Below are 15,070 nucleotides of genomic sequence, written 5' to 3' on the forward strand. Positions count from 1 at the left end.
TAACTATGAATTAATTTTTTAAAAAATGAGTAAAAGTTTTTCCTATTAAAAAGTGAACACTCAGCTGCACAATCCACATATCATCTGCCTTTGTCAGAAGCAACCAAAGATACAAGAAAAAACTTCAGAATCTTTAGATTTGAGGTTGGAGAGATAGCTCAGTGGTTTAGAGCACTGGTTGCTTGCTCCTCCAGAGGTCCTGAGTTCAATTCCCAGCATTCACATTATGGCTCCCAATGGCCTATGACTGTAATTCCCTGTGATTCAATGTCCTCTTCTGGTGTGCATATATGCAGACAAAATAGCCATATAGATAAATAAATCTTTTAAAAAATAATCTTTAGATTTAGAAAAGTTCAAGGGGCCAGGAATAGTGGCCCCTTGAACATATCTTTAATCCTAGCACTCAGTAAGCAGAGACAGGTAGGTGGATCTCTGAGTTTAAGGTCAGCCTGATCTACAAAGTGAGTTCCAGGACAGCCAGGGCTATATAGAAAAACCCTGTCCCGGGGGGATATATATATATATATATATATATATATATATATATATATATATATATATATCATCCTACACAAACTGACATTAAGGCAAAATTGCTTCCAGAAGCAAGAGGTTTTTAAATGAAAGTTCCAGTGCCAAGGGTGGGCTATGACCCTATGAGCTGTGGGTCAGGGAGGCACCTGTGGCCCCCAAAACAATCTACACAACTATAATTGCTGCCGTTTGCCCATCTGGTAGACCACAAAGAAAGCAAACTGATCTGGCCTGGAAGTTCCCTCCCTGTTACCTAACTGTCATAGTATCAGAGGGCACTGCACAGGGTACCAGGGGAGAATAGGCAACAGTGGTCTTGCTCAGCTGTAGGCCCTGTGTGCAGCACTACGGTCCCGCCCACAGGAGAAGATTTTAATGCAGCAGTGGCAAGTCTGTCATAATGGTAACCAACCTCTTTCTGGTTGGATCTGTCGCTTGCACTACATCACGGAATCCATATCTGGTGCCATAAATCCAAGTCAAAGGCTATAGCTGGAGAAGTCATAGGCTCTAGTGGGAAGCCATTATTGCTGTTTTGAAAAATGGACATGATATGCCTGTCAAACTGCCTTCAAAACAACTCTTTATGCTCTTAGAATAGTGCCACCAGAAGCTTTGGTCATGGAAGTTTCCTTTTGCAGTGATAAGTAGTAAGTAAAGAGGCTAATAATTGGTCAAGCATTAAGAATAAATGACTAAGGGCTGAAGAGACAGCTCAGTAGTTAAGAGCACTTGCTGGGTTCATTATAACCATCTGTAACTCCAGTATCAGGGCACCCAACACCCTTTCCTGACTTCTGCAGACACCAGGCACAAACTATGTATACAAACATATAAATCTTTAAAAGGGGAAGAAAAAGAAAGGGAAAAATATAAGAGAAAATAACAAATGACTAGGGCTAGAGAGATGATGGACATCAAAGAAGAAATAGGAAGTAACAGTTGATGGAGGAAGAAGACATTCCTTCAGTGGTGCACCAATGGCGAGATGCCCAGGAACCTGCAAACAAACCCCTACATCCCTGTCCACTGTCCTGTCACATCTCATCTGAAATTCCCTGGATCCCCATGCCCAGCAAAAGGAAAAAGACATGAAGGCAAGATGGGAAGAGGATTAGCCGAAAGAGGAACAGGGGAGAATAACAGAAAGCAGGAATGATCATTATTACGATAGGTAAATGTGTGAAAATGCCATAATGAAACTGAATTGATGCATGCTAATAAAAATATTCAAACAGAAAATCTGAACTATACATATGGTGTGTGTGTGTGTGTGTGTGTGTGTGTGTGTGTGTGTGTGTGTGTGTTTACAACATTGAATACATGACCAAAAGTCTTCCCATGAGAGCTGGAGGTACAGTTTCAGTGGGGAAAGTACATGTTTAACATGCACAAGGTCCTAGGTTCAATCTCCAGCAAAGGCAAAGAGAAAGCCCTCCTCACAGAGCAGGGCCAGACCCAGGTGATTCTACTGGTGCAGTTATTCTGACAACTGTATTTAACAGCTTTAGTTGCTGATATAAGCTGAAAGAGACAGCTCCTCCCAAAGCTCATATTTACATGTTCTCACATTGGCATCTAGTGTAGATGGTTAATGTACATATGGCAAATTCAAATTTAAGCTATTTAAGATTCTTTCCTTACACACACACACACACACACACACACACACACACACACACACAAATTGCAGCCAATATCAGAGAGCTCAGTGACCTCATGAAACAAATCTACGTGTTCTCCAAGACAACAAATATTACAAAAGGAACACTAACCAGAAAAGCACACAATGACAGATTTAGGAAAAGGCAAAGTACCTATTAGTTTCTGTTCCTCTGATACACAGCAAACACTAACATCTGCCTCTGGCCTTGCCTAGTCAATTCTTCCTGATCTTTCTAAAACTGTCTTCTGATCATCTTCAATATTATAACCGTAAGCCTCTCCTACGTGCCAAGAATCGGTACATTTCTAACCTGCTTCTGAGGTCTTCCTTCTGAGGTACTTCAACACAAGTATCTTGAACTTACCCATTCTCAAAATTTCCCAGTAACTTCAGTCAGCAAACACCTTTCTCATATACCTCCAAAGCAAACGCCAGCCAGGATATAAGTACATTCTCTTATCGAATGCAAGAACATGGCAAATGACAAGTTCTTATATTCCCATTTTTCTTACCATTCCCAATGCTACATTTAGTCAATGCTACATTAATAACAAGAAATCCTCTGTCATTCAGTCAACAGGATACACAGTAAAGTTAGCAAAGCATCCTAACTACCTAGAATTTATAAGGCCAATGCTTTCAGCAACAAGACTATATCCCACATTTGGAGTACCCTCAAATGAATTATTCTTTAGAAAAGACATGCAAATACAAAGAATATAAAATAAACAAAGTTCAAATTTATACATAAATAAAAATGAATAGATTATTTGAAGATCAAAAAATTCTAAGAAATATTTCAAATGGATACATGCAACAGTACTAAAAAGATGGATTAATATTAGTAATATATATATATATATATATATATATATATATATATATATATATATATATGAATGACAAAAGCTTGACCTTAGAGACAATACAGAACAGAATGGAGCAAGACCCAAAGCAAGGTCCTGATACCTTTTTCCATAAGAGAAGACACCACATAATTACAAAACAAACCACTTATTTAAGTAAGCAACTGCTTTGGAAAATGATTAGTAAACCTTGAGAAAGCCATTCTAAATAACTTGGACAGTGTTGATCAAAGCCATCCATTTCAGAGAAGGATCTAAGATATTGTCAGTTCTCTCTGTTAACAATAGGAAAAATTGAAGCTTGAAAGAAAAATGAGTTACCAAAGTTCCATCACTAGTTAAGATGAATAATAAGGACAGTAACTTCCATGTGCCCTCCCTATGGCTCTTTCCCCTATAAACAGTTCTTCTCCTGAAGGTAAACTGTATGTTATACTGTTGAATGTATTTACACATAAAATGTTTCTCTTTCATTCTAGTAGCCTGTGGGTAGTACCCAGACTTAGCTTAGATGGTAAAAATGGCTTCCCCAACTCATCTCTTACTTTCTACTTCACTGCCTGCCCCTCACAAGAAAAATAACTCTCCAAGTACAGGTCCCAACAAGTTACCTAAGCTTTTGGTATTAAGGCTGACACCATATCATGTCATTCTGATTCATTCCTCATCCTTGTTTTCAAAACCACCTAGCATATTTCATTAGCATTTCATTAAAAACACTATCACTTCCTCATTCTGGTGAAGTAGCTTCATTTCACAATAACAAAAAAGAGGAGCTGGTAGGGACTGTGACTACTCACCAAGCAGGATCATCCTTGAGCTACAGAATTTGAGAGAAACTGAGGCAATGAAATACATCTAGAATACATCTAGCTGATAGAGAATGCAAAAATCTACAAACATGGACCATGCAAATTCAGGCATCTAATAGCAAAGCATAACACTGCTATTCACTAAACATCTGCCATGTGTTAAAGACTATTCTAGGAGATTTATGTTCATTATTGCTATCTTTACAACCCTTCCCCCCTCAAGAGAGTTATTACACAAGGAGATAAGCAGGACCAGAATTTGTGCACATAAGGACCTTAGAAGTGGCAAAAGAGGGTGGCATGGGGGTTGTGGGGAGTACTAAGGTGGCCCTTGGTTCTAAGTCTTCTTATAAAGCAGTAAGCACAGTTAGCCTGTACACACATGCCCAAGTATTCAGAATACCAATGTACATAGAGAACAGCCATTTATTTAGGAAGGGCTCTCGACATCATATGAAACTGAGGGCCCCAAAGATAAGTAATTCACAGTGATAAAGCAAATGAGTATGGCCAAAATGGCCACTGAGCCCAGGAGGGTTTACCTTCTACTCTAACATAAATTCTATAAATAGTCCAGATTACATAATAGTCCACAGCAAATGAGTCACTAACAAATTTTATAAATTACATATAAAAATAAATATACATCTGAGAACTCTACATAAAGCTGACTTTCAAGTAAAGATGCTACATATTCAAAGCTGCCTAAAGCAGGGCTCAAGAATGTCTTAAGACAAATATAATGGCTTAAAGGCAAAGGGGAATGTAGGCCACAAAACGATAGACTCTCTTAGAAAACTAAAGCTGGTTTAGGATAATGGGGGAATTTTTTGCATTATGTTAAATACTAGGTTTAATGACTTGACATAATTGAGTGACAGACTCTCTTCATCATAATTTCAGAGCCTGAAATGAGTTAGGCTCAGCTAAGAGGCATTTCAGAACCTACTAAGATATGCAGGACAATTCCTTTCTAGTATACTCAGCTCTTACTTGGAAAAAGTCGATGCATGTGTGTGGAAGAATAAAAGCAGCATATTCCATACGAGTGGACTACCAAGAAGCAGAGGAACTAAAGGAAGTTGAAAGCCCTGGGTTTGTCAGAAACAGTGGCCCTGTAAGGCAGCCCATTGGGGAAAACAAGAATAAGAATTAGGGACCAGACCCTACATAAAGGGGCGAAATGGGAAGGGAGGGAGAGCAAATGCTGACAAAGATATGGGGCAACAGAACGCTCATTTCTAGTAGGAAGCCAAACAGTACAGCCACTCTGGTCGTTAAGTTTGTCAGTGACTTATAAAATACTTAAGGTTAGACTATCTTTCCACAGTAGTTGAAAATGTATGCCTCACACAGCGTGCAGATCTCTAGAGGTGCTTTAGTTATAACTGCCAAAATGTGGGTATAACTTACTTTGCAGGTAAATGAAAAGGCTGCAGCAAATTCATACAATGGAATATTACTGAGCACTAATAATATTGAACTGGCTGAGTATCACGGTTCACATCTGTAATCCCAGCACTAGGGACACCAATGCAGGAGTGCAGAGAGCTGAAGATCAGCCTAGGCTACATAACAATTTTCCAGGCTAACCTGTGCTACTATATTCAATCCCATCTCAATGATTGAAAAGACAAGAATGAAAAGACATTAAGGAAGCCAATGTGAAGAGGGCAGCTACTATGTCTTAAAACATCTCTCTAAAGTCAGGGAAGGTCATTGGTTCTTAAGAGAGAAGGGCAGCATGAAGCTCCTTTGTGTGATACTGTATGATGCATTTTGTCATTGGACTTTTATCCAAATCCAAAGAACACATAGCATCAAACATGCACCCTGAAGTAAACTACAGATTCTGGGTGATTACCGTGTTCCAGTGTAGTTGGTCAATTTTGAAAATGTTCCATTCAGGATGGTGATAGCAGAGGCCACACATGACTGGGAATTGAGGCAAATGGGAAAGCTCTGTACTTTCCTCTCAATTTTGCTGTGAAAAGTAAAAGCCCATAATTTTTAAAAAAAAAAAAAAAAAAAAAAAAGCATTCAACATACAGATGTTCTTATAAAAGGATAAATGGGTTTACAAGGCCATCTATAGGAAGCCCGTTAAACACAATACATTTATCCAATAAAATACTGAGTAGCTGTAAACAATGCAGCTTTCTACATACTGAAAACTGCTAAAAGATGGAATATACAGAAAGTGTGTCAGACACCATTAGTGTGTTTACAAAAATAATGCAAATATATCAGTATATGCTTCTATTCTCACAGAAGGTCATAGAAGAAAGCTATAAACTGGGTACCTCTGAATACACAGGTAAGCTAACACCCAGAGAACATGCTCTGCAAAGCACAGGTGGGTAAGAGAAGATGCTAAATGTCTGGCTGGGAGATTTACAAAGGACCTACACTCAGAAGCAGGATTTTCCAACAGTGTAACTGCTAATATCTGGGACTAGATCAACTTTTCTTGTGTAGCTTTCTTGCCCTCTTTTAAAATGCTTAGCATTATATCTGCAGTAGATGTTGGACATGCTCTCTTCCCATACAGTCGCAACTACCATTGCCAACCATCCTATGAGGCATAGGTGCTCTTTGTTGAAAACCACTACTCAGAAGCAACCATGGTAACAGTTAACTTACAAAACACTCGGTAATACATTCTTGCAAAATAAAACAAAACCAATACATATGTATGTACTGTCGTATGTGTGTGTGTGTGTGTGTGTGTGTACGTTCTCATTCCCCTTCAGATGTACATATGGATGTCACATACCAATGGCTTACAAGTTCATCTCTCAAAGTCCTTGCAGATGGTGAGCAGGCATTCCTTGTGCCTGTTCCTCTAATGGGCTCCCAAGGATGCTCAGCCTCTTAAATGCTCAGCCCCTTAAACCTCTGTAGTTGCACTGCCTCCTCCATTCCTCCTGATGTCCTCCCCTAAACAACAGCCTCTCAATCTATACTCTTCTAGGATGCTAAGGAAGGCAACCACATCACACAAGCCTAATTGGTCAGATTTCAGCTCAATTTTTAAAAAGCTAATGTAATTATTAACACAGCACGAACATAATTGCTTACATTAGACAAATAATGTTTCTTCCTGCAATTCCTAAAGACCACACACAGTGCTATTGTTCTAACACCATAAGAGGCATTACTCCTGATTTCAAGGAAATTACAAAGAGAAAGATTCATTATAAAGCCAAGAGAGGCCTTAACCAGATCCTCTGTGTCATAATTTTATTAAGTATGATGCCATTTCTAATATGCCACAACATAGAGGTGGTGCAGTTAAGTTTCTCAACAGGCTTGAATCGCTTCAATCAGATCTAAAACTGGTTGATTCTCTTGTGTCTGCAGAGGTCCATGGCACCCGGGCCTCAGCTTCATGCTCTGAGGCCACGCCTCCAACGCTGCAGTCAGTGGGGTGCTCTGGGTTTCTTCCTCATGAAATCTTGCTCTTCGAATTCTAGTGCTGCGCTGACTGCTGGCATCTAGCTCTCAGGAGGCTGGCTTTGGTTTGTGTAGGAGACCTTGGTGGCCTCACTGCAATCAATACACCCATGAGTGGCTATGGAAGATGCTTAAAAGTGTCAGCGGCGAAAAAGGAAACTCACCATTCTAACTACTTCAGGGTAAGTCTGCTCTGTCAGACAGCCTCTGCTTATTGTAATGTAGTCCACCAGTTCATTAAGAGTGGAGCGCTTGTATTCTTTCATTTTAAGATCAGATAGCGTGTCCATGAAGTCAAAAATGACACAGCACTGCTGAAGTTTCTTTAGGAACAGTTCAGGCTGCTCTGAGGTTGGAACGTCTAAGAAAAAAAGAGGAAATGGTGTAAGTCTGTCATCAATTTCTAGGCAACAGGAATTCTCTGTGAAAGTTAGTTCAAAAGCAAACCCAAAAGAACAAAACAACAGTGTTCTTGTTACCATCACACATAGGCAGGAGACACGGTAAGCAGCACGTCAGAGATAATGTCTGAAAGCACAACACAAGTGACTTCGTTTGCTGAAGACTGACTAAATCCTAAGAGTCACCTTCAGGTTAAAGCAACATTTAGCCAAGACACCCCAGTGTATGCTCAATATCCAAAATCACGGAGAAAGGCCCAACTCGCCCTTACAAAGTAAAGCCAGACGCTTTCGGTTAGTTTAAATTCATTTACTAAAAGATTTCAAAACAGAAATGTCAGTCTATTTATTTCATGTTGACATCCTCGGCGTTTAAAGCATAGCTGCTTGTGGGTTTTGTTTTTTATTTGTTCTGTTTTGGGTTTATTTTGGTTTGAGCCCCATAAAGTTGCTTACTCAAAGAAACTTGGAAAACCAACCAAATGAAATAATGCCAACCAGTTCAGCAATTCTGGGGAGACAGCTCAGCTGGGAAAGTACTTTCCACACATCATGAGGACCCAGGTTCCATCCCCACCAAAGAAGAGCCAGCCATGCTAGTGCTCATCTGTAACCCAGTGCTGGGGAGGCAGAAAGGCAGGAGGGTTCCTAAGGCCTTCTAGCCAGCCAGCCAGCCAGCCACTCTGCTGCTAGGCCCCGGGTCCCTGTGAGAGATTCTGTCTCAAATAACAAGGTGAAAAAACATACCCAAAGTTGACCTCTGACCTGCACATGCATGCATGTTCATGCACACACGCACACACACATGCATACACACATGCACACAAAAATCACAAATGAGAAGTAGTAGAACCAATTATACTTGAATCTACATCTTTTGACCCATATTCTTTTTTAGAAGTGAGAAAAACCTACTAACATCTTTATTAAAATGTTCTCAGAGGGCCAGCAAATTGGATAGTCATGGAAAGGCATGTTCCACATGCCTGGAAATCTTGGAGCCCCACATGGCTCTCTAATTTGTCTTCTGACTTCTACATGTGTGCTATGGAATGCATGCATCCATCCATACATGCATGCACAAAAAATTAATAAACATAACTTTAAAATTGTTAAATGTCCTCAGAATAGGCATCCGCTCTCTTTTCAAACAAAGCAGATGAGGGCACAGGAACACAGCTCAGTGGTAGAGCACTTTCCTAACACTCACTGGGTCCTTGCTCCTAACCCTCAACAGTGCATAAAACAACAAGGGGTGGCACTGCCTCATAATCCCTGCATTTAGGAAGTGTAAGCAGTAGAGACCAAGACTTTAAGAGCATCCTCAAGTTTGAAGCCAGCATGGGCTACATGAGAATCTTTAAAAGGGGGTTGGGGGTGGTGGCAAGAGAATTAAGCAGTTAAAGATGCTTATTACCAAGCCTGACTATCTAAGTCCAAACTCTGTATCCACACAGAAGGAGAACTGACTCCAGAAAATAATCCTCAGGTGTTATATGGAATGCATGCGCATGCACAAACACTCAATAGTTTTTGTTTTTGTTAATGAAAAAATTGTCAGAAGTACAGAGAGTATTTGTGGGGTGTTCAACTACAAATGGAATACCTATATCAACCTCCTTCCCCAAGGACCAGGGGTCATTCAGGAAAAAGGCAGAGCAGAAAGATTCTAAAAGGCAGCCATCAGAGAAGACCAGAGCAAAATTGTCTTCTGGACATGGCAAGGCCATGCACTGAGAAACTCAAGAGCAGCTGTGGATGTCTGCACAAAACCAAGCCAGGTAGCAGCCTACATGGAGTAAGGAGTAGTTCAAAACCCTAACGGAGGAGTTAACGACAGCTGGTAGCTCCTGAGGGAGGAAAAGTTGATTTTCTTTAAGGATGTGGCTCCTGGTAGGTGATCAAGAGGATGGCCCTACACCCAGGAGTATTGGGGCAGTTCAAACTGAAGTTGATAAGAAAATTTTCAAAGAGAGCCTGAAGTTGAGGGATGGGCAAGGAGGTAGGGGTTGAGGGAAGAATGAGGTGTGAATTGATCAAGAAGGTAGGGGTTGATCTGAGAGAACTCAGAGGGAAGAATGAGGTACGAAATGATCAAAATATATGTCATGAAAATCTCAATTAATAAAAATGTTTTCAAACTACATAGGATAGGTGGGAATAGTGGCACACACCTTTAATCCCAGCACTGGGGAAGCAGAGGTAAGCAGATCTCTATGAGTTCAAGGCCAACCTGGTCTACATAATGAGGCTTTGAAGAGATCCTGCCTCTAACAAACAAAACTAAACAAACAATAACAACAAAAACCCTACAACATCCAAAAAAAAAGCAAACAGCTCAGACATTTGGCTCTGTGTTGTTTCTAAAAATGAAGCAGAAATTTTGGATTGAAATTCTCTCACTGGCTGTAGACTTGGGAGAACTAGCCCTACCCCTTGTCTGCCTTGGTGTATCTGGGTGATAGGGAGAGATGTTCTTCCAGCTCCTCTCCACCTGACTCAGGTCATGAGAGTGGAACAACTAGCCCCACCCTTCACTGACTGCAGCACTTGGGAGAACAGACCCTGCACCTTGCCTGGACAGTATAGTGTAGCTGGCCCTGGTGGCAAATGCATGGGGGAACCAGCCAAGGGCATGAGGAGAGCTGACCCCTGCCCCTTGCCATCTGTAGCATTAGGTGAACCAGATGGGACTGTGTTGGAGAGCTGGCCCTGGAGATGCAGACACAGAAAAGCTCGTGGGCTGACCAACTCGGCTACCTCCCAGGCCCAAAACTAGGGCTTTCAATTGGCCCACCCCAATTTCCACCTGGTCTATGATGAGCAAATAAAAGGGCCAGCCCTGAAGATCCAAAGCTGCAGGATATCCATGACACAGGGCAACAACAGGATATCCTAGAGGAATGTCCATGAGGAAACAGTATAGAGTATAGCAGAAGCCAGAAGCCAGAGGCCTTGAAACAAACCAATGACTAATTGCAATGAACATTTGCAAGTAAAGATGTGTGGACAAAAGGGTGTACTGTGAGACACACAACAGCTTCCATGACAAGATTTTTTTTCTACCCTATTTTTTTTTGGGGGGGGGGCATTGCAAGGACAGAGGGTAGATATGAAGGGACAGAGAGATGAGTGGGATTAGGATAAATATATGAAGTTCACAAAGAATCAATAAAAAGTATTAAAAAATATCTCTAGCTTGGAAGAAATATGATCTACAGTTGGCTAGTTTACTTCCCTCCCCCATTTCTTTCTACTATTTTATCCACACACTCCCACCCCCACCCCTATACAGAAAACTATAATCAGTATGGTGGTTTGAATGAGGATGGCCCCAGAAGAACTTCATCTATTTGAATGTTCAATCCCTGATGGTGGAAGTGTTTGGAAAGAGGTGAAAGACAAATGTCACTGGAGGTGGGCCTTGAGGTTTCAAAAGCCAAAGCTACTCTCAGTTACTTCTTTCTCTCTGCCTCCTACTTAACAACAACAACAAAAAATGTAAGCTCATCGCTCCCGTGCCGTGCCTGCCTGCTTGCCTACAGCATCAGATACTGTAAGCGCTATACACACTTTCCTCTATAAGCTGTCTTAGTCATGGTGTTGTCAAGCATGTGATAAGTAACTGACACACTCAGGATAGGCTCAACTGCCACCATCCAAGTGAAGGACTCCTTAATACTGAGAATACATTTACAGGTAAGCAGGTGACATTCTCTTCTGTTAAAAAAAAGAAAGAAAGAAAGAAAGAAAAGGAGAGAACTGATTATTGAGTTTCAGATTGAGTTATGTAGCTAGAAACAGCATTTGGGTCTCTAGCCACATTCATAAGGCCTCAGCTACCCAAGGACTCCACACCAGTTAACCCCACACTATGAACCTGAATGGGAGTTTTGATGCTGGAAAGGGAAAAGGGAAAAGGCATACTCATGTAACGTTAGTTAAAAGTTAAAATCTTCTGGATGTTTTAATTAATCCAAATTTTGCTACCACAGACTTAACAAAGTCCCCAAACTAGACTACCCACAGGGAGAATGCTCACAAGTACATAGGAAGTCTAAGGCATCAGTGAAAGACAGCTTTTTAAAGGGCAAACCCTCATTCAAGCATAAACAAAGTCGGGTGGTCACTCAATAGATTTACATATTTAACAAGAGAAAACATTCAGGCGGTTGGCATTTAGAAGCTTTTTAATGGTAAGCAGTTGGAATCCATTCTTTATTCATGCAAACTGATCCATCACAGACAATCTGAAGCAGACTATCCACCTACTGGAAGAGACATAATAGCTTATACTTAATGGATGTGCTGGGTACATTCTTTGTGCTCTAGTCTAAGCACTTAGACACACAAATTCTCATTTAATTTCTACAACAAAGTACATAAATAGGAGCTATTTTCAACTTAATAGATGAGTAAATCAAAGACGTTCAGTATCTTGCCCAGCATCTTACAGCTAATGAACAGTGGAGACACAATTCAAATCCAGGATGTTAGGCTGCAGAGCCTGGACTCTTCCACACCATGCAGCATTCATACACACAAAAAAGCCAGAGTAAGATGCAGCAGCAGGAGCGGCAGACGCACTCCCAGCACGCCCCCATTCATGGACCAGCACACCCAGCCCCTCCCTCCTTTAGCTGCCTCTGGAGCTTCCCAGCATAGCAAAGCTTTGCTTTCTATTCTCTATCCTATATCACAGATTAAATTTTTCTAGCAAGGCCTCCCTTCAATTAAAGAGCTCTAGCAGTCAGGACAAACCACAGGATGTGGGGTGTCCTTTAAACAATTTGTATAGTAACAGACTGGAAAAAAAAAATTTTCCCATCACAACTGAAGGTTGAGCTATAAAATCAGTTGAAGATCAAGGACTGCTTCTAACTACAGGAAGGCTAAAGAGTAACATGAACTCAAGCAACAGCTTTCAACAAGCATTCAAAACATGGACTAAGTCAGTCTGTTTGTCTCCCTTTCTCTCTCCCCCTCCCATCCCTCTCCCATCTCACTTTCCTGGGTCAGGGTGGGACCAGGCATGCTCCAAGGGAAGAGCTCCTCCTGTATGGACTGGCACTGGAACTGCACTCCTGAGCTATGCTGCCCCAGTCTCCATGCCCTCATCTCCCTAGCCCTCATGGGTTGTAAAAAGACAGGACTAAGCAAGGACCAAAGGAGTGCTGTGTAGTCCTGATTTCAACAAAGTAGAAGTTTAATATCTATGGGACCACTCCCAAAAGCAAATATACTCTTTCAAGAAACATTTATTTGAAAAGGAGGGGGTGGGGTGGGTGCTGAAGAAATGGCTAAGTGGTTATGAGCAGTGACTCCCAGCACTCACACAGCAACTCACAACTGTCTGTAACTCCAGTTCCAGGGGATCTGACACCCTCACACAGGCATACATGCAGGCAAAACACCCAATGCACATAAATAAAATAAATAATTAAAGAAAGAAAGAAAGAAAGAAAGAAAGAAAGAAAGAAAGAAAGAAAGAAAGAAAGAAAGAAAGAGAAAAAGAAAAGTAAGAAGGACTAGGTACCCTGCCCTCCTGCACATGAAAAGAGGAAAATCTCATAAATAGCAAGAAGACAGCAAACAGTGAGCACATTCTGACCACAATGTATACGCAACAGTTGCCACTACATCCCAAAACCAAATCACCTGAACATCTAAACACTTCTCAAGTACCTTAAAACTGGATGAAAATGTTAGACATTTAAAAATAAAAGTAAATCAGCAGGGCAAGGTGGTGCACGCCTTTAATCCCAGCACTCGGGAGGCAGAGGCAGGCAGATTTCTGAGTTTGAGGTCAGCCTGGTCTACAGAGTGAGTTCCAGGACAGCCAGGGCTATACAGAGAAACCCTATCCCGAAAAACCAAAAAAAAAAAAAAAAGTAAATCATTACAATATAAGGTCATCAAATAACTCCCAAGCAGGCAATCAATAGTCTATCCAATGGTATTGTTTGGCCTAAAAAATCCACCCATCCTGCCCACAGAATCATAGCCAGAAATAACAAGAAATTAATACATAGTTGTGTAATAGCATGAAGGTCATTAGCACAATGACTCTCACAACCAATGCCAGGGCTTAAAGGGGAGAATAAACTGATCTGGTTAACACAGTGTGTTGAGGTCCCACCAAATCAGGTCGCATCAATCTGGATGCTATTAGTTAAACACATCCTACTGAAGAAGGCAATGCAGTGAGCAGCTAAGTTTGTATACCTTGGCTCACCCTGGATGTTCCTACTCTTAGTCCCCCCAAACTTTATAAAACTTGAATCATCCTAAGTTGATCTACCTCCTGATAGCTGGTCCCGTGTGGTTATTCACTGTACACACTCACAGGGCTTCTGCTCCTGCTGCCTTTGTGGATTTAATCGGCTTGATGATCCACAAGAGTGGGGAGACCCACAAAAAATGTCAACTCTCCTAAGGTATGCACACACAAATGATTTAGAAACCTACAGAAATGACATGTAATGGAAAAGTAACCACAATATTCTAGAGAGAACAAGTTCAGATTAAGGGATAATGTTTCTCTTTGTATTCAGAGTGTTCCATAGGATATCCATGGTTACAGCCGCCATAGTCACTCTCCTTATCCTAACTTACAGAGAGGCAAAGGCATAAGGAGTTCAAAGTCAACCACACTGACATAACAAGTTCCAGGCTAGCCTTGTACACATGATACCCTGTCTTGAATCAATTGACAGATGGAAGGGCAGAGAGATGATAAAATAACAATATCCAGCATAGAGCAGGCATAATACTATCTATATTCTCTGACTCCCTGCACCCTACCTCTTAAACTTTGTCTTAAAATGAGCTAACCCTGATCTTGGATACTATCAATTTCTCTGGTAACCCTTGATGATCTTCAACAAAATCAGTAGGAATTTTCCTTGTCTAAGGCATGAGTCTACACTTAGAGAAACCTAGAAATAATGTCTTAATTCGAAGAAGATGCTTCATATAAATTATTAAGTATATTTAGCCCCAAAAATCTAATACAAAAATATACTACATACATAGTAAAATGCTTAGCTATTTGACCCTGGGGTCTGTCCAAATCATTTTCAGCAATATTACCTCTGAACCCAGACCCAATCAGCACTCTCTTTGTGTAGCAAGTATTTCAGAAAACCTAGAAAGAATTATGTATGCTTCCATTAGGAATTACTTTTGACACGGCTGGGCAGTGGTGGCGCACGCCTTTAATCCCAGTACTTGGGAGGCAGAGGCAAGCGGATTTCTGAGTTCGAGGACAGCCTGGTCTACAGAGTGAGTTCCAGGACAGCCAGGGCTACACAGAGAAACCCTGTCTCGGGG

At 41.1% G+C, this 15,070-nt stretch overlaps 1 protein-coding gene across 3 annotated transcripts in view; it reads right to left on the reverse strand.

Annotated features, from left to right (window-relative positions):
• Ppp2r5e (protein phosphatase 2 regulatory subunit B'epsilon) overlaps positions 1-15,070 on the reverse strand; it is a 143,701-nt gene that overhangs the window by 53,544 nt on the left and 75,087 nt on the right. For all 3 annotated transcript variants that reach the window (XM_021202551.2, XM_021202552.2, XM_021202550.2), the window contains exon 3: positions 7,502-7,698. In XM_021202551.2, coding sequence (XP_021058210.1) covers positions 7,502-7,698 — 197 coding nt within the window. The remainder of the gene's footprint in view (positions 1-7,501; positions 7,699-15,070) is intronic.

This window comes from Mus pahari, chromosome 7 (genome assembly GCF_900095145.1).
Source record: "Mus pahari chromosome 7, PAHARI_EIJ_v1.1, whole genome shotgun sequence".
NCBI classification, from domain to species: Eukaryota; Metazoa; Chordata; class Mammalia; order Rodentia; family Muridae; genus Mus; species Mus pahari.